Genomic DNA, 24,655 nt, shown 5'->3' with positions numbered 1-24,655 from the left:
CCTAATCGTACCAATTAAACGTGAATTGAGCACTACTGTCAACCATAGAAATTACGATAGAATTCTTCGGAAGGAGCGACAAACGCGACGATAGTTGGCCGAATCCTCGTTTCCCCGTCGCTAGCTCGATCCACAGCACTCGGACTCGCTGTCGATCGGTGTCCCCGGATGCGATCAGAACGAGGAACAAGAAATCGCATGCAGAACGTACTCACCGATTCCGAGGAGGATGTTTCGAAGCGGATGTTTGGAAAGGTCCAAGCCAGGCGACGTCACAGCACGCTGCTTCCTCGTCCGACGTGAAACGCAAACTGACGCGCAGACCGCACCGAGACCGTGTTCCTAACGTGCTCTATAAAAAGTTTATTGCTTGGACGCGATGTCAAATCTTTTTCAAACTGGGTTCGTCGAGACGAACGACGATCATTGTATCGTTTTAATGCGATCGCCGAACGGCGAAACAATGACGCGGTTTATGGCCGATCAGGCTTCGACATGGTCACGGTGTTTTATTGATTCGGTAATAAGAATACCAGGTGGATATTGAAATTGTTTGAAGTCACTTTGTGGTCGGGATATTGTTGATTATCGTTGCGAAAAGATGTGCCTTTTTGCCGATTCACCAACGCGAAAGTAGCATGAAAACATTGGGTAACTTTGCCGGAGATGTTCGTTTATGGTGTGCAGCATGGTGTGCGATTTGTATGCAAGAAATACGACGGTTGTTAGATTTCAGTAGTATACTCGCGATTTTTTGTTCGAACAGAAGAAAATTAAGTGGAGGTCCATAAATAAATTGCGAGGGTAGAGTCTAGTATGCGTTTTGTAATTTTAAGCACAGTAGCAGTGAAAGTTCACATCTCTCCACAAGAAACAGTGATTTATTTAAACAATTCAGAGGTTTAACTAGAAACTTTCGAGAATTTAATAAGAAAAAATCCCATTACTTGTTTCAGGCAAAGATTTGAGTGTCTGCAACCTCAAAGTGACTCTGTACATTTTCTAATTATACTTTGCTAGCACTACGTTTTTCTAAAATTGGAGTGTTAACAGCAAAAACATAGTTCTTGTTCTTTTATCGAAATCCTAGAATCATTTCTAAACATTCTATTGGGACTTGTACCCTTAAAAACGAGAGTATCGGCAAGTTTCATTGAAAAGATATCGGCACAAAAAGAATTGCACAGAAATAAAATCATACAAGCAGCAATACTATTTAATTAAACATTGTCACAGAGTAAAAAATAGCAAACTACAAATTGAAGATCATGGAACAGCACTAAGCGGCATAAAAGTCTGTAAAGTTTAATTCACTTACAAGATGGCGGCGCAAGGACTAGTGTACATCAATAAGACCATAGAAACGTGTAACAAAAAAAAAATATGTCAAATATTATATTACCTTAACGAAAGTTTGAAAAGCCATGCTGCAAACCAAAAAGCAAAAACCAATGCCAAAACCAAAAAAGTGAAATTACCGTAAGCGCTGAAAAATTGAATACATACTCCAAAACTGAAAAATCAAACTGAACTGCATGATCCGAGACTCGATCAAACAGACTGAAGATGAGATTCTCCTTAAAATCCACTAAAGTGAAATTGACGTCAGCGGGAAATCGTATAGATACTCCAAAAAGAAAAAAAAAATGAGATCAAACTACCCCAAACGATCCAATTCACAATGAAATAGATCTGAAAAAGGAATTACCTGGAGGAATCCGCGTTTTCCAGATTCTACTCGTGGCGCGGATATCGTTCCGATGACTCAGGGGCCCGTTCGATAACAATGAAAAATCGGGGGTTGTAGTCATCAAATCGCGGATGGTGTCCGCGTCGCGGATCAAAGGATATTCCCCGGAATATCAAGGAATCGAAGCGGGACTTGCACGCGGAAAATGTTCCAGGTAACGTCCTGTTAAAAAGACAGGGAGAGAGAGAGAGAGAGAGAGGGTAGGAGAAAGGAGAGGGAAAGAGTGGACAAAAAAAAGGAAACATCGATCGGTAGCGTTCACGATTCGTCCGCGAAGGTGGCAGCACCTCGCCAAGCGATTTCGCGTCGGCGGGGGTAGCCATTGATGGCCGCGTTTTTTCTTTTTGCTCCTGTTTTTTTTTTTGTGTTCCCCGGTTGTTTTTTCACATCCCTCTATTCCTCTCGTAGTTGGCAGATTAGGCTAATGCGATGGACCAGATGAGATATGGGCCAGCGAATCGGAGTACAGTACCGGCACGGCAGGGGCGTGACTGTACCCTGGAAACGGCCGTGCCCCGGGCCACAGTCACGACGTGAACTAAGTGCTGGGTGGAGCCCCGTCTAGGCACTACCTACTCGATGGAACCATCATCCTCTCCCTCGAATGTCACGGGGGCAACCTAATGGCTGCCAGCCACCTCCGAAACGGCGCCAATTTCGAACGGGTCCCGACAGTACCCTCGCGATCCTCGATCGACTTCCGCTCGACCACGTGCCCCGCTCCGCTAGATCATCGCTCTAATCTCCATCTAATCTCTCTTCGACAACCACGTTGCTGTTCCGAATCCTTTTTGTGATCCGATCGGGTAATAATTGGATTTATTCGTGAACTGCAGATCCAGGCTGTCGATAATGGTAATTAGATGATTATACTGTGATGGGTGGGAGGGGGGAAGACTTCGAGATCGTTCTAAGCTGTGTCTAATCGCTCTTCAGCTACCATCCAGTTCGTATCAATCGTTTTTGGTCGTCTTGTCGAATAATTGTTGGATTCGTTCGCGAACTGTAGATCCAGGTTGCTCGTAATGATAATTAGAAGATTGTACAGTGGTTTCAGGTGTGAATCCTCAGGTGATGCGGCTTCAAGACTACTCTAAGCTGTGATTAATCCTTCTTCGACTGCCATGTTGCGTTCCTCCCAGTCGTCTTTGATCAAATGATAATCGCATTTAGTGAACTGCAGATCCACGGTTGCTGATAATGGTAATTAGATCATCATGCGATTGGTTTAGACATTAGTCCTTGGCTAGTGAAACTTTAAGATCATTCTAAGCTGCGTCTAATCCGTCTTCGACTAGCATGCTGTTATTTCGATTCTTTTAGCTCGTTTTGCCAAGTAATAATTGAGTTCAAGCATAGAACTGCTGGTTTAGGTTGTTTCTTACGGTGATTAGGTGATTATACGATGCTTCTAAATGTGAATTCTTGGTTGGTGGGACTTCATGATCGTTCTAGGATGTGCCTAATCGCCCTTCAGCTGTTGCGTAGCTTGGTCGAATTCTTTTAGGCTGTTTTGTTAAATAGTAATCGAATATATTGAGGACGTTCAGGCTCAGGTTGTTGTTAATCGCTATTAAATCATCTTACGATAATTTTAGGTATCAATCCTGGGACGACGAGACTCGATGGACGTTTTAAACTGCTTCTAATCATTCTTCGACTGTCATCTAGCTTATCTAACCCCTGTTAGTCTATTTTATCAAATTATTGTTGAATCTATTCAAACACCAGCAAGTCCAGATCGTCGCTAATAGTAAAATGACAAGAACGATAATTGTATTACATAAATCAGGCATTAATCTTTACAAGACTCGAGCCTGTGGGTTTTGACTCAGGATTATAATCTATCCTTCTATATTCCAATTTTCTAGCAGCCAATTTTGATTATTAATCGTTTATGTTGTATCCAACGAGAGGATCGATCAAATATCAAAGAATCAGGTTCGAGAATGTATAATTCTAATTAAATCTCGCAACCCAAAATTGAATGACAATTGGAAAAGGTAAGCCAGCATTCTTAAGACCATCATTAACGGAAAGTTAGTCAGAATTACCGAATTTTTGCCGCGAGAGTGGCAGCGTCCCAGTTAAATGACACGGAAATATAAAATGGTAGAACTCTGGTAGATGCCGGCGAGTAGAGTGACTCATATGTCGCCTGCCACCTTCACGTTACACCCTATAATCTGTACAAAATGTGACAGGATTCATCACTTCCGGCAGATTTCGCAAACCAGTAAAAAGCTGACTGATGCTCAGCTTGCACTCTAATCTGCCCCGGTTAAAACCACCAGAAGCTCCCCGATCGTCACACGCTAATCTCCATGCGAGTCCCAATCTCGTTCGAAAACAGCATAATCCGTTAGCATCTTCGTCGAACTGATTCCAGCCTCCGCCACCTGGAACAAACGAAACGTGTATTATACTTCAACAGATTGGTGGCTCCCGCGACAATCCAAACCGCCCAGTGCATCGCAAACAAACATACAATCGTGACAACGACACGATGCAGCAAATCCCCGGCGCAAACTGCATAGTACGCTGAATGTATGGTATACTAAAAAATTTGTCGACAGGCGAGAAGAGAATACATCTCGCTAAGTCGAACGTGCCCGACCTCCATGAGCGACAGACGCTGTCCGGCGCCGTCAATCGCGAGAAATCCCGTCAAGCTTCGCGCAAAAATCAACAAAGCGCCGTCGCGGCACGGTGTGTCCCCTGGCATAATTCATCGCAATAACTTCTCCCTTAGAAGCGGCGAACGACGCGCGAAAACACGAAGCTTGCTCGCTCGCGAACAAAAAAAAAAAAAAGAAAAACACGGTTTTGCCCGGATCGGTGAGCACTTTTCAGTCGATCGGGCCGGGATATTTTTTCACGTCCGTTTGTCCGTTTCAATCCCCTGTTCGGACCCGTTCTCCTCATCCATCTGCCTACCGATATGCGTCCGGGGGCATATCTCTCGGCCACTTTTCAATTTCGTCCGACGAATTTCCCAGCAACCCGTTCCTCTCCTACCCCCACCCTCCTCCACCGCCGACGCTGCCGATCGGCTCAATCTGCAGGCTCAATTCGCCGGAACATAAATCCGGGGATGGTTTCTATTATTTAACCGGTTTGTTTGATTATTTACTTTGCGCCGGTCAAACGTCGAATCGGTCAAGGCGGACACCGGGGGTTGAAAGGTACAGATACGAAAATTAGCGGACGTGCCACGAGGCTCGGCTCTCTCACCCCTTTAACACCCCCTTCCCCTCCCCTTAAAACCCCACGGGGATACTGCACACCGGTGTCATCGAAATATACGGCTAATTGCGAGGATGTTTTGTTGGCCTGTCGGAACTCGAGACCATCTCCCCTTACAAGGTTTTGCATTTAGCCTTTCCGTATCGACGACACGTACAGCATGGAACTCCGCGGAAACCGGGAGAAGTTTCTACCCTAACTTCGCCACCGAAGCGTTAATAGACAGCCCCGTGCATGCTGCGAGTTCGCTTCGCCATGAGTTTAGGGTGACGAGCCGGGTTTCGACGTTAAGATGACCGGGGAACGTACTTGGCTTCCAGACATTTTTCTAGGATTTGTTGGCTAACACGTTTACTGCAGCGTACAACCTTTTGACCGTTGTCAACCATAACAAGTGTAAGAAAAGTGTAAAATATTATACCAAACGCCTGTAGCAGCTCCGAGAAGAATTATAGCCAATTATTGTCACTTTAAAGTTGGAAATCTGTGCTTTTAGTCATTTAGGATTTAACCCATCAATATCTCTATTTTTGGCACTGCCTGGTACTCGCTTTGAACAGGCAGTAGTGCACTATTATTGCTAATAGTAAAAATTGCAAGGAAAATATGAAATATGTTAGGAAAGGTCTACAGTAGTTTCAAGGAAAATTATAGGCAATTATTGTCACCTTAATGCTAGCAATCAGTGCTCTTAGGCATTTAGGATTTAACCTATCAATATCTCCTCTACTTTTGACACTGCTTAGTATTCAATTTAAATAGATAGTAATTCAGTATTATACGTTACTAATAGAAATTGCCAGTAAAGTACGAAAGACCTATAGTACCTCCAAGGAAAATTATTTAGGACATTTCCCAGTATTCGTATCCCGTAGATAATAGCGCAATATGATAACAGTACAGTATGTTAATAACAAAAATTTCCCGGAAAATGCGTCACACGATTCCTGCAAAATTCTCATGGCAACTCCAAGACAATACCAGTCAGAATTAATTGATAGTAACCAATCCGAGAGTTGCGAGACCTTTCCGACCAACTGCGCACAACAAGAGACAAGACAGTGACAATGACCAATCGTAGACAGTACCGAGCCCAGCACAAAGGGTTTTCCAATAATTTTGATGTATCGATCGCGACCGCGGCGTCGGCGGCGTCGGCGGTGCGATCTTATCGTGCGTACAATCGTCGAATAATTCTCGGGGCGTTCGTTGGTGCCGGTGTTCCGATTGATTCGTTAATTAAGTCATGGAAATACTTTTGCGCGCACGCGACAGGATGTATTAATCGGCGAGCGCCCGGAGGTCATATATTGTTTGTGACGCTTTAGACGCGAACATTGATTGCGAGAGAGACGCCGGCGTCGCGTTTGCACGAGGAGAGACGTGGTGTGTCGAGGGGGTTGGTTGAGGGTTGCGGGGGTGGCTGTCCCGGGGGAGGAAACGAAGGAGAGGGGGCGGCGATATTATTGATTTATGTGCCGTTCTACGTTATGTATTCTAGCTCCTACACCAAGGCACCGAATGATCCGGACCTGGCCTGCAACCGTTCTCCAACGGTTTGAGCTTCGACTTTGAATATTCCGGCGTCGGGGATACCCTCTACACCATCTACCTCGTCTACCCTAAGCGTGAACATTGTCTTTCTGGCGGTGGACGTCGGTTTGAATTTTCCTGGTAAATTGCCGAAGCGAAATTGAATGGATTTTTGTGTTGTATGACTACGATAAGGGCAGCAGTTTTAGAGGATTGTTAGACGAATGTTTGCGAATTTAGGGGTTGATATGCTGAATGAAATTTTCTGTATAGATTTATCTGTTAGGGTATCGTTTTAAAGGAAATTAGCAAGATCAGTATTTTAATTCTGCTTGAGGTCAAGGGTTCGGTACGATATTATGAAGTTAGGGGTTGATTCTAAATATTCTAGACAATATGTAAACATTTTGCTAATACTTTAGACAAATGAACCGTGTGATAGTCTTTGCAAAGTCACTATGCCAAGCCATTTTCAAATTCGCCCTCACAGGTTCTCCTGGTGGAAAACTCACCCCTTTTTTCATTTACATACAACATTCTCTTAACCCCTTTCACTACTATTTATTTTGTGATTATAATGATTAGAAGTTCTTCATCGTTCAGAACAGAATTTTTTTTCTAAAGAATATATATCAACTACAACAAAATAGAATATTATTTCGATTTAAAGGAAATTAATACCATACATATTTATTACACTCTGTTCAGAATATTCATCACGAGTGTGACTCGATATCGTAGGGCAAGGGGTTAAATAAAATGTTTGATTTCTTTCTTCTAAGCATTGTAGAGTATTGTAAGACGTATTTCTTCGAAACATGGTGCAAACGTGGTTGAAATATAATCTTTTAATCTTATATGTACATAATGGGTGTGTCAAAAATTTTAAGGAAAAACTTTAAGGAAAAATCGCTACTGAAATGCACGAGGGTCAACACTAGCCCTACTCAAGGACTTTCTTTGATCGTTTCTGCAACTTCCTGAGGGGTCCAAGGCCTAGATCATCGTCGCCGAGACTATCGTGCCTAAGTGTAGGTGGATTAGGATGCCAGAGGAGCTGGAAATCGCTCGAAGGGCGCGTATCAGAGCGAAACACGTTGGTTCCTGGGCGTCGAACAACCGCGAATCCGTGACAATTGTCTCGATCATGGCGCAGGCCCGTTCGAGCGCAGTAAATCGCGGCCGATGATCGCGGGGGACAGACGTCACGGAAACGGGCCGCGATCATCGAGAGGGAAGCGGTCGGCCGCGATATCAATTATCTTCGATGCGAATTACGGTTTCGCGAACCGGTCCGACGCAGCTGGTGGGGGGGGGGGAAGTTGTGCGTGCCGGAAGTTCAGTTTGGGGATGAGCCCTGCGGGGGTGGCTAGCGCGAAGACAGAGACAGTCAGCTGGAGAGAGCGACCGAGAGAGAGAGAGAGAGAGAGAGAGAGAGAGAGAGAGAGAGAGAGAGGAGGAAGCGCCGAAAATTGATGTATTCCCTATGCAAAATAGCAGAAGCACGGCGCTAGTAGTAGCTGGATGACACGCAACCGGGAATCCTCTATGGCTCAGTATCTCTCTCTCTCTCTCTTTCTCTCTCTCTCTCTCTCTCTCTCTCTCTCTTTCTCTTTCTCTTGGCTCGTCTGTCTCGCGTCTTCTACCACCACCACCGGGCTCCGTCACCTGACCAGAATCGAGAGCGGTATAGGAGCAATTAACACTCTATTAACACTAACGACGCTCATACGTAACAACGGTGCCGCAGGGATTGGATTTATGGTCTGCTAATGGGGGTTACTTTATGCGTTATGCAGCCGTGCGCGACGCTGAGCGCCTGAATTTTCTAGGAGATCAGGATTCTTCGTGGGATAGAGGATTTGAGGATTCTCTGGGCTAGCGAAGGTCCCGGATGAGTAAGGTGAAGCCTGAGCACCCTGGAGCACCTCTAGAACTGTGGAGTCCTGCATCCTTTCATCTAGCCTGCTCTAACAGGACATATATCGTCGATGTGTGCGCGTGTGTGCACATTTATTGCATAAATTGTGAAATAACTTCTCTTGGAAAGTAGAACTTAAAAGGAAACGTTTCTCGCTTTGAATACTCTAAGTAGACCATCTAGGAGACATCATGTTCACACGAAGGTGTCGATACAATAAATTGTCTCGAGTGAAATCTAATTAACACTAATTTCTCTTGAAACGATTCGTTGAAAGCGAAGGCTCCTTGTCGAACATTCTAGTTCAGGGGGTTGTTTCGTCAGCTGTAAGGGGAATGCTCCCTCCGAGCGCCGAACGAGCGCAATGATCATAACCTAATTCCCGGTTTGCAGGATCGAAGGCCCGGAAAAAGGGAGAAGCAGGAAACAGGTGTACGCGTAATCTCTCCCCGGCGAAACGCGAGTAAACAAGAAAGTTAGAGGGCTCACCGTTCGTCGAGTGCAGCGGAGTCGAGTGCCAAAGTTCATCGTGAGATCCTGCCCTCCTCACGGAGACGCGGCAAGGCCGGTAAAGTGATAAAGCGGCCATAAATTCTGACCGCCATCCTCCCACCGAGCCCCTCTATCTTGCCAGGCTCTCTGCTCCAACCGTCTCTTCCTTCCCTATCGTCTCTCTCTCCCTTCTCCATTAACCATGTTGCTCCTTGTCGGTCACCTCGGCAACCTGGATGCACCTGCAACAACGGAATTGGCAAAGGTCAGCGAGCGTTTCGTTGCCTCAGACTCTGCGTTGCCGATACTCACTCGAGTCCTCCATGATAGCAGAAAAAATTCGCTGGACAATTAACGAAGAAGATGAATATGCTGGTGAATTCTCGATATATGTCAACAACACGGGTCCTGTCAGCGTCGTGTATCGTCCAGGAGACTCCTCGGCGTCCGAGACCTCTCGAGCTTCGGGGTATACCCCACGGTAGTGGGGATAATTCCGCGACATTTATCATCCAGGTCTTGGCGACATATATAGAGCAATCACTGTATTGCATATACTTACCTTTGTGATAACGTCGTAGTTCGTTAAGGTTTCTGTGTTAGTTGACGACGGGATGGATTAGACGAGAGATTCTATTGTGCAGCAGTTTCGCAGAGGGTGTTGTCTATTTAGGAGTTAATGCGCTCAATTCGTATCAGACCGTCCTTGGCCTTGAATAGCCCTCGGAGACCGCGCCAATTGATCCAACAGACATCCTTGTCGATGCGCAATATTGATCTTCACCCAGTTCGCCACTTCAATTGTAATTCTAGTAGGGGGAACAAGCTATGATCCCTATCCTGAAGATCGTCTTAGCTACCACGGCTGTGTACAACGTTTTATTCTTCTACCTTGAAGAGGTCAACCCTTTGCTCTTAACAGAGTATTTTTAGCAAGCTGACTCCAAAATATACAAATTCCACTGAAGCCAAAAAAGTTGTAAACGATGGTGTGGGAGACGCCTCCTGGCTGTCCTACAAATACATTTGGCAATGTGGAAGTTTCAATTACGTTTCGAATTGTAGTGTAACAGACAGCTGAGACGATCTTAGAATTTAACCCTCTGTAACAAAATTTTTCAAGCCTGAACAAAAATGTGTGCAACATGAAAAGGGTTCGAAGAACTAGGTAACATAATCGGAAGTGAAGAGACTACAAGACTGCAAATAAAGAATTCTTTAATCACGAATAGGATGAAAAATGCAAAGAACAATGTGCACGTGAAGTTGCACATCGTCACAGAGGGTTAAAGTTCTTGTAAGAAAAGAATGAAGCTCTCGACGGTGACGAGGGTGAAAGAATGATTTCCGGGTTCTCGGCGACGATTTCTACGGCAAGGAGCATAACCTGGGACAGCTGTGAATGGAAATTGGGTCAGGCAAACAGGAATTCGAGTCGGAATGGAGACGTGTCCCGTGTGTCCCGGCCACCTCGGAGAAGAAACCGTTGCAGCTGCAGTTTGGCGAAACGTCGAAATCCAATATCGCAGTGTTCCAGGCATACCGGGCCGCCTAGAAGCTAGGCTAGCACACGGTATGTTCGTTGCAGCGCAGGGGCGAACAGACAGAAATCCCAATAAATCATCCCGTCACGAGCCGTGAGCCAAGGCGGAGCCTCTTGCCTCGTATTAGCCAATAATAATCCTCTCCGAGGTGGAGGCCATCTTGGATTATACAATGGTTCCTTCCGCCACAATTCGTATAAATGCAACCTTCGGGTTACCCGGCAACCTTTCCGAAGGGTCTCAGTGGCGTAACCCAGCCGGTGAATATTTTCGCTCGACCGTGAAACGCTTTCCTGGATCTCCTTTGGTTTTCGACCTCGCGACGATGATTCGTGCGCGCATCGAATTTAGAGCAACACGTGCAAACGATTGCCAGCTCGATACTACTGATCGGAAATTGAGAAAGTGATCATAGAATTAGCGATCGTTTGATTTTTGGAGAATTTTTTTACTTCGATTAATTGATTCTCATTTGCCAATTCGGTGAAAATAAATACTGAATACATTAATCGTACTACTGCAGCTTCCAAGATATATTGAGAGCCCTTTTAACATTTTTGTGAGGGTAAAGATACAACCAGATCCAAAATAATTGCACAATTGTAATAGGACAGAAATAAATATGAAAGAGGGTTGATGAAGCCCTGAAAAAAACAGCAGGGTTAATTCTGTTCCTCAGCCATCGAGAATCATCCTCCATTTTGAAACTTCCGTAGAATCGAGCTTGGCGACGTTCGTTCGCGATTAGAAAATTTTGTGACCGCGTGTGGCGACAGGAAATCGCTTAAAATTAATTAAAATTGAAGGAGAAGACGTAGCACGAGCTCGATCAATCTCGAGAATCGAGGTCGACCGACCTCGACCGGTTCGAGAGTGTATCTCCCGTGGCTCGAGCCCCGAATCGATAAAGTTTGGTTCGAGCATGAACGAAAGTTGAAGAGGAGAACGTGCATATGTAATATCCGGTTATGTTCCCTCAGTTGACGTGCGACGATAGTTTTCATATTCAACCACAATTTATTTCTCGTTTTCAAACACAGCTATTATAATTAATATAATTATTATTAATATGGACAGACTCTTATATAATATAATACAATACGGTTTAGACTTGTCGACATGATAGCGTATAATACTATTATCGTTTCCCATCGTCGTCGTCGTCGTCGTCTTCGTCGTAGTCGTCGTCGTTTTATTATTCATAATACATAGCTCATTCGCGTGGCATATCGTTCGTCATTGCAATCGTATCGTTATTATCGTAATCGTCGTCACCATCACCCACTATCATCATCATCATCGTCATCGTCGTCATCATCAACATCGCTCTCATTTTTTACTTCGCACACATCCTCCCTCTCCCTCTCTCTCTCTCTCTCACACACACACACGCTCTCTTTCGCGGTCGTTCATGTGTACATTTAGTTTACATAATGCGGGACACTACAAAATAATTATATACGTTTATCATAATTCGTAATACTATTATATTTATATTTATATTTATATTCATATTCATATTTATATTTATATTTAAATATATATATAATTTATATTTATATTTATATATATATAGATTCATTTATTTATATCATCTTTTCCTCTTATATCTCGGTAAAGTGGCGCAGCCTACACATTTTTTTCGGCCAGTAGGCACACACCCCTATCTAATGTTTCAATTTTTTTTTTCCTCGTTTTTTCTTTCGCATCGCCTAACCGTTTCGAACGTTTTGAATGTGGCGTTGTACCCGGTCTTCTCCGTGTGTCTCTGGGCGTACACCGTTGCATCCATGCAAGTGTGTACACGTCTAGTGTGGGAGTGTATGGATAGACGCGGTTGTCGGTGTGCGTAGCTCTCGCTTCTGTATAATATAACATGTACATAGATGGTTCCACCGGATTCGGTCGGGGCAATGTGTCCATGGAACACTGTGCGATGACTCGAGTGTGCGGCCGATATGGGGGTAGTTGGGGGTGTGAGAGGAGAAACAAAAAAAAAAGAAATTAATCTCCGGGATCCCGGTTACACCGCTCTAACCGCTGTCTGACAAATCGTGGACGCTGCTACAGCGAAACACTGCACGCTTCGATATCTTTGGGGCACTAATACTTTTGCTGTTTACATGGCTGGGGTCATTTCTCATTTTTCCAAAGACGGTAGATAGCGGACGTCTTCTTCATAGTCAAGTGGATCTATATCAGTTTACAAATGAAAATCTGCTGTCAACAATTAAACTTTTTGGAGCTTCAAGGGTTGCTTCAAAGTTTGAGGGACGGAGATTATGGTAGTTCAATGTGGACATAAAATGCATACGCATTGAAGTTACAGAAGTCCATGTTCTGATAAAGATGAAAGAATATTTCTTGAATATAAAGCATGAATAATAAGTAGAGTGCGGTGTTACGTTTATTTGTTTTTAAAATAGCTTTAGTGAGTAGAAAATGACGCTGTTTTGATATGAAATAGCAAATATTTTGCGGAAAATAAGAAAATAGAAAATAACGCTATAGAAGCCTGTGACATTTGTAACTGCCTGTATACAATCCTAACAATTTCCAGCATTTTTCATGATAATTAAGATTGAACTGACTACTATAAGGATCAAGAAAATATCCGATAACTACGCGAACCCTGCAGCCAGAAATATTGAGTAAAAAGCTTGGGAATCCTGATCGGAAAAATGCTTTAAAAAATCGCTTAAAAATAACGGACTAAAAAATCGTAAAATGCAGCACACAGGAGCGATCATGAGCGCGTTAGGTGACGGCAACATCGCGGCTCTTAACAATATTGTCATCCTTTTACACTATGTCCTCCGCGACAGCTGGGGTCGAGCGGGTCAGGCCCGGGTCGTCGGCAGCCGTCGACGATGCTCGTATATCGTTACAGTACCGTATCAATAAATAGTTAATTAATTAGTCCTCTGCTACCGTTACTTTGTAATTCTTTTAGTCTATTAAACAGGTACCTACTTTACCTACGCGGTATCGTATACAGTGGTCGCGTCTCGCGATTCGACGCCGCGACGTCAGACGTCGCCTTTCACATTGCCCCGCCGATAAGAAAGAAAAAAAGTGAATGTCTGCGCCCGCCGTTCGATTCAAATGGAATTATTTACAAGAGCGTAACCGCTATACGTTACTCTATGGCCCTCGACCGACCCAAAAAAAAATTCCTTGGACGGCCAACGGGCCAAAAATCAGAACACACTCCCGAATAAGTACTATTGTTGACCCGCGAGGTAATTTCTAAAAGTAAAAAGGTTCGACGACTTGGAACGACTCGAGTCTCTCGATACGACGATCCCACGAAGAAACTGATTTCTCTGATTAGCCGTTTTAGGGTTCTCTATTTTATATTTTTCTTTTGTTTCTGAATCATATGGCGCATCGTTCTCGCCCACGTGTATTACCGGGGGTCTATCAGTCTTCACGTGGAGCGGAATCCGTTGAAATCGAATTGCAAAAAAGATTCCTACTTAACAATGACGACAACACCTCTGAACTGCGCGATTCGGGCGGGGAAAAGCGATTAGACGCTACCGTCTTATTAATTTCTCTCTCTCTCTCTCTCTCTCTCTCTCTCTCTCTCTCTTTCTCTCTCTACTTGTCTGTATTTACAAAATGCATCGCGGTTGTACAACTTCCGGAGAATCGGACGATTCGGCGCGGCTCTTCGCCAAAATTCGAAATCGAGATCTCGTGTACGACGGTAGATGAAAACTGCTCTCTCTCTCTCTTTCTCCCTCACACTCTCTCTCTCTCTCTCTCTCTCTCTCTCTCTCTCTCTATCTTTCTCTATCTCTCTCTCGGTGGAAATTAAAGCCGATAGAAAACGCTGAACGACATATGTGTATATCACTATGCTACGGATGTTCCTGCGTTCTGCTGCCAGTCAAATAAATATGTTACCGTGAACGCAATAGAATTCGATTATCCCCGTTCTGCTTTTATAAATAGGCGACTAAGATCGTGGATCCGCACGAACATCCGCAGGTTTCGGTATTTTTGGTGTGGAACGTCAGGAAGAATGCGGTACGCGTGATCTTATAGAATGTAGCAAACAATCTCTCTCTCTCTCTCTCTCTCTCTCGTTCTCTCGTTATGAAGTCGATATGACATCGTTCTGTTCTTTTCTCGTTCCTCGTTTTTCCTCGTGTGTTTCCATTCGCATCGTAAAAAAGACGGTTAGTTGAGTTGCTCGGGATGATGAACGCGTTCAATGTTACGGCACACGGAGTAGTGATGGATCTCGCGCTGCCCTCCGGGGAACGGCGATGGAGATGCCATTCCCGTTTTCGTTACGTATTTAGGTAGATACACACAGGTATCTCTAGAAAGGTATACGAAATCTAGCGACGCCTGTCCGGAGAGCGACAGGCGGTCAGGAACTCTTCGGCGCGTGGGCGTGCGAGGACGTGGCTTGTTATTTGCCAATTGCCAAATGAAAACGCTCTCTAGAAAACACCCTTCGAAAAACGTAACATCTTCGCTATAGTCACCCGTAACCGACACCGTGGACTCCATATCTGGGACAGTCCCACAGACTGCCTTTAGCGACCAGACACGTAAGACACTCTAAACGCCAATTTATATTAGAAACAAATTTAAGATGTCGAATTCTCTTGCGGGAAGTCTCAGAGCTTCTAGAATAACGGTGTTGCAAAAATTGGCTATCGGTTACGGGTTAAAATAAAAAATTAAATGGTCCTCGTTAGAGGGCTGGTTCAACCCTAATGCGTTCATTGGACATTGTTGATGCTAGGATAAATCCACTCTTGCTGTAGACCTCAAATCAGCTAATTGTATCTCATTTATAACGTTCAGGTATTCAATATTTTAAGGGCAACTTATTGAATGAAGCAAAAATTGAAAATTTAAGCTTCTTGTATTTGGCAGATCGCCACTAAATTTTATTTCTAAATGTAGCAACATGGCCAATAAAAACGACACAAACAGCAATTTATCAAACGTCTTTCATTAAAGTTGATCATAAAATGAATCAGAAGAACGATGAGAACGTATGAGGGTTAAAACGCAAAAGAGGCCCTTACACGATGTTCCTTATACAAAATTATTTTAAATGCATTGCAGACTTAATTTGAAAATGAGTGAAGCGGTGTGTTTATGAAGTACATCGTGTACAGGCTTTTGGAGAAAATCGCTCGGTAGAACACACACACACTCTCTCTCTTTCTCTCTCTCTCTCTCTCTCTCTCTCTCTCTCTCTCTCTCTCTCTCTCTCTCTCTCTCTCTCTGGGATTTTCGGAGCCAGAAAAGCAAGGTTTGCGGTTGTAAAAAACATTTATTGGACAATGCAATGAAAACAGGAGGGAAAAGGGTGCGCCTGTTGCGCGCAACACGGCGTCAATAAATATTACGCGGGAGCTACATGAACATAAGTGGCCGAAAGCTGGTTGTCAAGCGTTTTGGAACAGCTCTGCCTCGGAATCTCTTATATCTGTGGAGTCTGCGAGCTCCCCGGATAGACACATCGATTCTATGTACACGATCGCAAACCCCACGGACTCGGTAAAAGGATCGATCGATCGATCGTCCGACATCTTGCTTATTATTTTGTTTCTCCTAGGACCACCGTCCCCGCTCGCTGCAACCGACATGCCCGTTTCCTTAATTCTATTTAATTATCATCTTAAGACTTAGGCTTTAGACGTGAACCTTATCGTTTAAGCGCTAGCTTAGTGACTCACTTCGTACGTGCGCACACCGTTGCCGCCTATTATCTCTGGGTTTTCTTTTTTTATGTATTCTCTCTCTTTCACTCTCATTCTCTCTCTCTCCCTCTCTCTCTCTCTCTCTCTCTCTCTTCGTTCTCCCCTTTCGACCGGCGTTTTTAATCCTCTTTGCCATCGCGCTTTAACTCTACGGTACAATCACGGCACTCGCTTCCGACTTTGTTTAAATTACGTATATTCGTTAATTTTTACGCGACTATATAAGAGTAAAGATAAAATATATAATTTGCATTTTACACATCCCGGTCGGCGGGGGATTCGTGCCACCCCCCGCGTCCTCTAATTGTCGCGTTTCTTTTTTTTTTCTCTTTGTATGTATATATATATATATATATATTTATATATATATTTACTCTATATATATATATATATAAGTAGTAGTTCGCTATCCAATGGATACAAAAATTTTCACTTTAAGTTAGCCTGGTTGTTCACGACGATCGCTCGACAATCGCTATCCCCGATCGCGACGACGCGCCGATCCTTTCTTGATCTGTTCGACGGAAGTCTGCCTGCCGGCGGTTTTGCAACATAAAGCAGAGATATTGAGTAACGCGAGCTATTATTGCACAATTCGATTTTATTACGCCCGGTGTTTCCACGTGTCGCGATCGTTAGAAAGAGAGACACCCCGGTGATAAATTCGCCGATATCGGCTCGCGCGCTCGGTTGCCGATCTTTTATTCGTTTCGCGGTAGATAACGGGGCAGGGGAACGATTTGTTTTTTGTTTCTTTTTTCGTTTTGTTCTCTTTTCTTGTTAGCAATGCCGATCGCCGTTCGAATTGAGACAGAACGATCGACCCGACACCTTTGGCGATCATACCGAAACGAGCAGGATTAATGCCGGCGACCGGAACGGTCGCGAGAAGTCGCAGAAAACGGTTTGTCAGACAGGCATTTATGCGTGAAATTTCGCCTGCGCTCTCGGTTCAACACTGTGTCGTAACACGGTTGATACAGTGACGCAACCGGGCAATAAATACTTCCTTTGTCTCGAGCGCCGCACCCTAACGCTTCAATGCCGGTCATTACCTGGCCTACATAGATCGTATCGCTGATTAATGTACCCAGAATTAACACATGTCTCACTTACCTACCGCGGGACGCGCAAAAATCCGCCACGAATCGTGTGAGGTTAATCGATTCATCGCGGGCGTTATAAATCGTAATCGATAGCCACCGACAATCCAGCTGACCTCAGGCGGTTTGCTGATCGAAAAGATACTAGACTCGCGACGTGTCTTTTGTTGTTGTTGTTGTTCTAATTGAGAGGTTCGGTACCTCAACATCTCAGCTTGACATCAACAGACTAGGACAAATTTTTTGGGATTTTTTGAGATTTTTTTTCTTTTTTGGAAATGTCTCACTCTTGGACATATCTTATAATCGTTAAAATGTCCAAGCTTGACCTGAAGAAGCAACTACAATTTTTTTTCGAAGCAATTATGCACGATTTTCTTCTGGAAATTCTTGTAATATCAACGAGGATCAAAATATATAAGAATTGACTTCATTAAACAATAATTTTTGTGGGAGCAATAATCAGCAATTTTCTTTTAAAAAATCTTGTAATGTCGACTCATTAGTTTCCAAATGTATTCGAGATTAGCTTGACCTTTATTTTGAGGTCTTTCTGAATTTTTGATTTGATGTCATGAGCATAATGTGGATTTTTATGCAAAATAAATATTGTCTGGAACATTTAGACAGCTAAGAATTTATATAGAAACTTATTCCTTGTATAAAAAGATTCCTGCAAACCAGAAATTAATTGAATAATTTTCTGTTTCCTGTCCCTAGAACTTATTCTTACCATGAATGTATAAAATCCACAGTTTAGTCATGATTCACGTATAGTGTGTGAGATGACACAACAACAATGCCGTTTAAGGATCTTTTTTTTTGGACCATTTTGTGCACAGCATCACTTGGGTACACATTTCTGCCAATCCTCATTTTAAGCCGGCAATTATTCTTTCGACTAAAAATCGACCGACAACAATGGAGCAATTAAAACACGTCTCCATTTTTAGCAACGTCCAAATATGAAACAATGGCAGTTAAAAAGATGTAAAAAATGAGGCATTGAAGACGCAGCTAATTCGTCCAGTCGTCCCCCTCATTTAGGAGTGTACAATTAAAATAGCGGATGTTTTGCGGCGATCGAGACACGAAGGATAATCAGCGGCTCCATGCAATTACGCGGGCAGTGTCTCGGCGGGCGTTTCATTCATTATTTATCGCCGGTGTTACTCTTTCCTGAAAACTTTTACGAAAACCCGTAACCGAGAGACCGATACGAAGCCCGTCGGCGGCGATCGAGCTTAATTGACGCCAATTTGCCCGGGCAATTTAGGATCGCGACCCCTTTCGCCGGATAAACGTACGTTTCGGTGGTGTTCCCTTTCCTCTCTTCCCCCTCCCCGTACCCACCTCTTCCCCCAGGTTTGCGAAAAAAGAAACAGAGAAGATCGGCCGTACGCGAGGGACAGCGAGCGATCGTCGACGAAGATCTTCCGTTTTTCACAGTTCGTTGCTCCTCAAGGACAAAAAGTTATACATAAATAAATCTCTCGAGAAAGAAAGGCCGGCCGGTGCTCAATCGATGCGCGTGCGCGAGCTGGACCATGTATTACGTATATCAGTTCCATAGATCTCCCGTTTTCCCCCGTGATCGTTCTCCATTTTTGCTTCTGCGAGTCAAACGAATCCGAAAAGAAAACCCCGGGAAACGCTTGTGAGCTTTCGCGACGTCCTCTTTTCGAAATTCGAAATTCGCGCGCGCTACGAGATCCACAAGATCGCCCAGGTTCCCCTCAAATGGGTCGTGTACGCCCCCTCTTTTTCGCCTTTTTTCCAAAATTTTTTTCTCTCTCACACACACACACACTCTCTCTCTCTCTCTCTCTCTCTCTCTCGCTCGCTTTAAATACCCTCCTCTCGTCATCTATACAATTATCTTACGTATTCGTTAATTATCGTTTATTACGTGTAATCGTAGATTGCGTGTATACAAGGTAGAAACTAAATTAATGTCGATCTAGGTTTACAAACACAGCACAAGAATTCTTCGCCGCGGCGGAGTTCTTCGACGTGTCGGCCACGCGTGCCCGGGCGCCGGGCATCGGTAATTAATTGTTGTTAGCGGACCGACGATTGTTGTTGGTTCGGTACTGCTTGGCACGCTTAACGCGTCCCGCAGATGCTCCGCATCCGGACAGAATCTTGAAACGGACGTGAAAATTGTGACTAGGGGTTGCTATTATAATAACGCGGCAGGTCCTGTTGCTCTTTCCGAGGCTTGCCTGAAGTGTCCGAGCTGATCTTCAATTTTTAAACAATTTATCATCGCGATAGTAGCGTTCGAGCGTTTTTCAGAGCATAGAAAAATAGCTGCAACCAAATACGTAGCTTGTTGATCATTTTAGGGGTTCGCTTGGCTAGGACAATTATCTATGGTGTACCTAGCACACTGATGATGTGTTTGTTTGCACCGAATTAATTGATTGAAGAGACTAAACATTTTGAAAAATGTGACCTCAGTGATGAACACTGGGCAACTGCTTATAATTCATTTTTGGGGGTAGCCACCCTTAGAACAAGGGTAACAGCAGACTCAAGCGGCTACTGTCGGTGTCTGAACTTATCTATGACGCTTTTGATACAATGGACGAACTTGTAAATTGTAAAGTGCAGATAAACATAATGCAATTGCTCTTATTTAATTTTGGCGGGTAGCTACCCTTAGAATAAAGATGGCAGCGGGCTCAAACAACTACAACAAGTGTCAGCACCCTCAATAGAGTCTGACGAAAGGAAGAATGGCCAGAACAGTGTCTCCAACTTCTAAATTGTTTTCCTTGCAGCTTGACCAATGAATGAACGCACGAACGCACGAATGAACGAACGTATGAATGAATATCATCTTAGTCGCAGCAACAAATACAACAAATGACGAATTCGATTTTCTTTTCAGACGATCCACTCGATCTTCCTGGACCATGTATAATCGTGAAACTTAGCCTGGACATTTCGAAAGATTTGACAGCGATGTCTCGCGACGTACGCTAACACGTCGGTCACTCGAAGAGGGTAAAGAGGTGCTCTGAATCATTTCGCGGCGGAATCGAGTTTTCTGTCGGCGGCTTTGCTCTCTAGAGTCGCCATTAAGGTGCCAAGCGGTTTCATGCCGAAAGCATCCTATTCCAAAAATACGCTACGAATTACATCACTTGGTAACTTGGCCTCGTGTCGCGCGGAGCAGCGGTAAATTTTGCGCCGACCAGTTTATTCGAAAAAGCTCGCGGAAAATCGGCCGAGTCTCGGTATCGTATCGAGGACCACCGCTTTCATTATTTACACGAAATCAGTGTGGAAATTTCGGCGCCTCTGCGAACAAGACGTCTTCAACAGTCTGAAAATTCAATATCCAGAAGAAAGAAAATTCGCCGCGAAAAATTGAATATTGTAATTTATTTTAAAATCTAGATAATACATTGTGATAATAAGTTTAACTGTTGAAGGCACCCTTAGTTACAGCAGATGACGCGAGTTTGGTGTACGAAACAATGTACAGAATCACCGTGATCCTTTCTAGAAATAAATAACGGACAAATCGAGTCTCTGACACGTTCTTCAAGCAGTAACCGACGATAATTCAAAGAAAAACCAAAAGGAAGAACGGAAAATTAATAGGCGATGTCATAGATAATTTCTGGACTGACCTTGTCGACGCCACTGACGAAGAACTGTCAAAAATCCGCTCGATTCTGCTCCGCCGGAGGCCTCCGCTCTCTCAAACCACCGTTTCCGCTCTCTCATCGGTGCGGCTCGATTCCGCAAAGAGATTTGATCACCGAAAATCACTGTAATTGAACCAATTGCAAGCACACTAACACTTTAGCTCTCTCTCTCTCTCTCTCTCTCTCTCTCTCTCTCTCTCTCTTTCTCTCTCTCCCTCTTTCACTGGTATCACCGTTCTCCAATTTATTTCAGCTTGCTGCTCTATTCGTGTGCGTGGATGTTTACCGGGACTGGTTTCCACCGTTCTTCAAAGCGTTTCCTCTCGAGATCCTCTGGAGAAAACACATCCGATGATCACACTTGGCACGTTCGCGATTACCTGGATACCCTCGCTGAGCCACCGCGGTATTTTCGGTCGAGAAAAAATCTATCTAAACGATCCCTCCACTATACAGAACACTAAACCGTTTTTCTTTTTTTTTCCCCCACCTACTCGCTATAACAGAGACACGACAGTCTCCACTTTCTCCGCTATTTCGCCTAACCGCTCTACGACTCTACGCGTGTACGACGTAAGAGAATAAATAATAAAACGCTTTTACTAAGGTATATTCGCGCGGTACCTCCACAGACTCATGCTCAATCATATCAACATACAGATACATACATACACGGATGTACATTCTCTCTCTCTCTCTCTCTCTCTCTCTCTCTCTCTCTCTCTCTCACTCTCTCTATTTTTCTTATCCCTTTCATCCCTCTCAGCGTGGTGCGTCATTTCCGTATATATCGTACATATATACGCTCATACACATATATATTTCTATATATATATATACATATATATTTGTATGTATATATCACTGTACACGCATCCACGATCTTCGCATTCGCACTTCTACTTACAATTAGATCGTTCGCAATTCTCACGAGCGGCGTCGCGACTCTTTCAAGTACGTATATTCGTTCTTTTTTTTTCTCTCCGGCGTTCCTTGTTTATCCCTATCGTTAATTATATAGGCTTTAGTTACAATTACATTCGGTTAAATGTAATAGAGGTTAACGCGGTTCTGATTAGCATGTGATCCAGTTTCTCTTTTTACTTGTTTCTTTTTTTTTCCATTCGCTTCCGATCCGTTCTTTCCCTCGGCGTTCCGCTACATTACGATTATTATAAGATCGCGTGTCCCTATAAATCTTCATCCGACTCGTTCGTGTGTCCCGTTTTCCATTCTGTATTCCCTTGTGTCCTCGCCTTATCTCGTATTCCGCTTCCTCTTCCTCTCATTCACTATATATATATTTTTCTCTTTTTCTCTTTCTCTCTTTCTCTTTCTGGCTATCATCGTCCCTTTGTCATCGTTCTGTCCCACGTGTTCACTATCATATCCACGCTGTCAGTCGGCTACACACGTTCGTCTCTCTATATTTCCCTCCGTCTCTCTTCTCCATTTTTGGTACGAGCAACTTTGTGATTAACACGACAAAATAAGCGTCATTGCTGTTTTCAGGGGGTTGTGTGTGTGTACGTATGTGTTTGTGTGGGTGGTGGTGGGCGCTGGGGGGGTTGGTTTTATCTTCCTCTTCGTCTGCTTCGACTTCTTCAGGGGAGTACGTATTTGGAGGTCGTTCGGGGGGGTTGCAGGGCTGGCGGGGTGCGGCGCGGCGGGGTGGTTGGGTAGGAGGTAGTGCTGGAAACAAGGTATTAATGACCCTGAGAGAGATGAGACCTCTTTGGAAGTTCCACTCCTCGGGGCACTCTCAACCCTGCGGCGACGTCTGCGGCGAGATCTCCGTGTCACCGTCGCCGGAACCCGGCTCGCCCTTCGTTTTGTTCTCCTTCTTCCACTTCATCCGTCTGTTTTGGAACCAGATTTTGATTTGCCGTTCCGTCAAGCACAGCGCGTGAGCGATCTCGATGCGACGCCGCCTCGTCAGGTAACGGTTGAAGTGGAACTCCTTCTCCAGCTCCAGGGTTTGGTATCGGGTGTACGTTTGCCGGCCTCGTTTCCTCTCTGAAACATCAAACATAGATTGCGCTCGTTAGACGACTTTGACTCGTTTGCCTCGAATCTGTGATTTTTTCCTCTTATTTTTTCTTAGGGGTGCACAGTCTAAATTGTTCAGACAGGTGACTAGCATTGAGGTTTCAAGGTGGACCATCAACCTAGACCAACATTTAGCTAAAAAATTAGGACCTCTCCTACGTTACAGTTTCGTTAGGTACCAGGGTCTTAATCGTTCAGACAGGTGACCAATATTGTGACTTCAAGGTGCACTATCAGCTTCGAGCAACATCTTGTTAGAAATTTGTTTACCCATTCGGTGTTATATACTTTTGGGGGAGCAGGATCTAAATCATTCAAGCAGGCGAGTACTAGGGAGACCATCATCTTAGAGCAACATCTAGCTCAAAAATTAGGACCCTCCGTACGTTATAGTTTCGTGGGGTACCAAGGTCTTAATCGTTCAGACAGGTGACTAATATTGTGACTTCAAGGTGGACTATCAGCTTCGAGCAACATCTTGTTAGAAATTTGTTTACCCATTCGGTGTTATATACTTTTGGGGGAGCAGGATCTAAATCATTCAAGCAGGCGAGTACTAGGGAGACCATCATCTTAGAGCAACATCTAGCTCAAAAATTAGGACCCTCCGTACGTTATAGTTTCGTGGGGTACCAAGGTCTTCATCGTTCAGACAGGTGACTAATATTGTGACTTCAAAGTGGACTATCAGCTTCGAGCAACATCTTATTAGAAATTTGTTTACCCATTCGGTGTTATATACTTTTGGGGGAGCAGGATCTAAATCATTCAAGCAGGCGAGTACTAGGGGGACCATAATCTTAGAGCAACATGTAGCTCAAAAATTAGGACCCTCCGTACGTTATAGTTTCGTGGGGTACCAAGGTCTTAATCGTTCAGACAGGTGACCAATATTGTGACTTCAAGGTGCACTATCAGCTTCGAGCAACATCTTGTTAGAAATTTGTTTACCCATTCGGTGTTATATACTTTTGGGGGAGCAGGATCTAAATCATTCAAGCAGGCGAGTACTAGGGAGACCATCATCTTAGAGCAACATCTAGCTCAAAAATTAGGACCCTCCGTACGTTATAGTTTCGTGGGGTACCAAGGTCTTAATCGTTCACACAGGTGACTAATATTGTGACTTCAAGGTGGACTATCAGCTTCGAGCAACATCTTGTTAGAAATTTGTTTACCCATTCGGTGTTATATACTTTTTTGGGGGGGGGGGGGGCAGGATCTAAATCATTCAAGCAGGCGAGTACTAGGGAGACCATCATCTTAGAGCAACATCTAGCTAAAAAATTAGGACCTTCCGTACGTTACAGTTTCGTGGGGTACCAAGGTCTTAATCGTTCAGACAGGTGACTAATATTGTGACTTCAAGGTGGACTATCAGCTTCGAGCAACATTTTGCTAAAAATTTTTTTTACTTTTTCTTTGTTATGGTCTCTTGGCATACCAGGTTCTGCATCATTCCAACAGGTGACCGGCATGGAGATTTCAAGGTGGACCATTCTTTTTTGCATTCTCCCGAACTTCACGTTCTTAAGAATACAGTTTTACGTAGAGTGCATTCCCAAAGGGAATATTAAATTTTATTTTATGTTTCGTCGTGCACCTTATAATTGCATTTGA

The 24,655-nt window shown here is 44.0% G+C and overlaps 2 protein-coding genes across 10 annotated transcripts in view; both read right to left on the bottom strand.

The window, feature by feature from the left end:
- Window positions 1-2,582: 2,582 nt before the first annotated feature.
- Window positions 2,583-9,093, bottom strand: LOC143353258 (uncharacterized). 2 transcript variants are annotated; one of them, XR_013082097.1, is made up of 3 exons: window positions 8,940-9,093; window positions 3,805-4,149; window positions 2,583-2,896 (listed from the first exon to the last, which is right to left on the bottom strand). XR_013082097.1 is itself a non-coding variant. In XM_076786438.1 (2 exons), exons 1-2 carry the CDS (start codon window positions 9,037-9,039, stop codon window positions 3,923-3,925), a joined length of 327 nt encoding a protein of 108 aa, XP_076642553.1. In that variant the 5' UTR covers window positions 9,040-9,093; the 3' UTR covers window positions 3,785-3,922. The 2 variants fall into 2 exon arrangements, 1 of the variants encoding a protein (XP_076642553.1); XM_076786438.1 differs by lacking the exon at window positions 2,583-2,896 and having other exon boundaries at window positions 3,785-4,149.
- Window positions 9,094-16,311: 7,218 nt separating this feature from the next.
- Window positions 16,312-24,655, bottom strand: part of Antp (homeotic protein antennapedia) — a 210,054-nt gene continuing 201,710 nt past the window's right edge. For all 8 annotated transcript variants that reach the window (XM_076786430.1, XM_076786429.1, XM_076786431.1 and 5 more), the window contains one exon: window positions 16,312-23,002. In XM_076786430.1, the coding sequence (XP_076642545.1) occupies window positions 22,749-23,002 (254 nt within the window). In that variant the 3' untranslated portion in view covers window positions 16,312-22,748. The remainder of the gene's footprint in view (window positions 23,003-24,655) is intronic.

This window comes from Halictus rubicundus, chromosome 4 (genome assembly GCF_050948215.1).
Source record: "Halictus rubicundus isolate RS-2024b chromosome 4, iyHalRubi1_principal, whole genome shotgun sequence".
Classification (NCBI taxonomy): Eukaryota; Metazoa; Arthropoda; class Insecta; order Hymenoptera; family Halictidae; genus Halictus; species Halictus rubicundus.
Note: the sequence above shows the minus strand (reverse complement) of the source record. Positions and strands in the feature narration are given on the sequence as shown.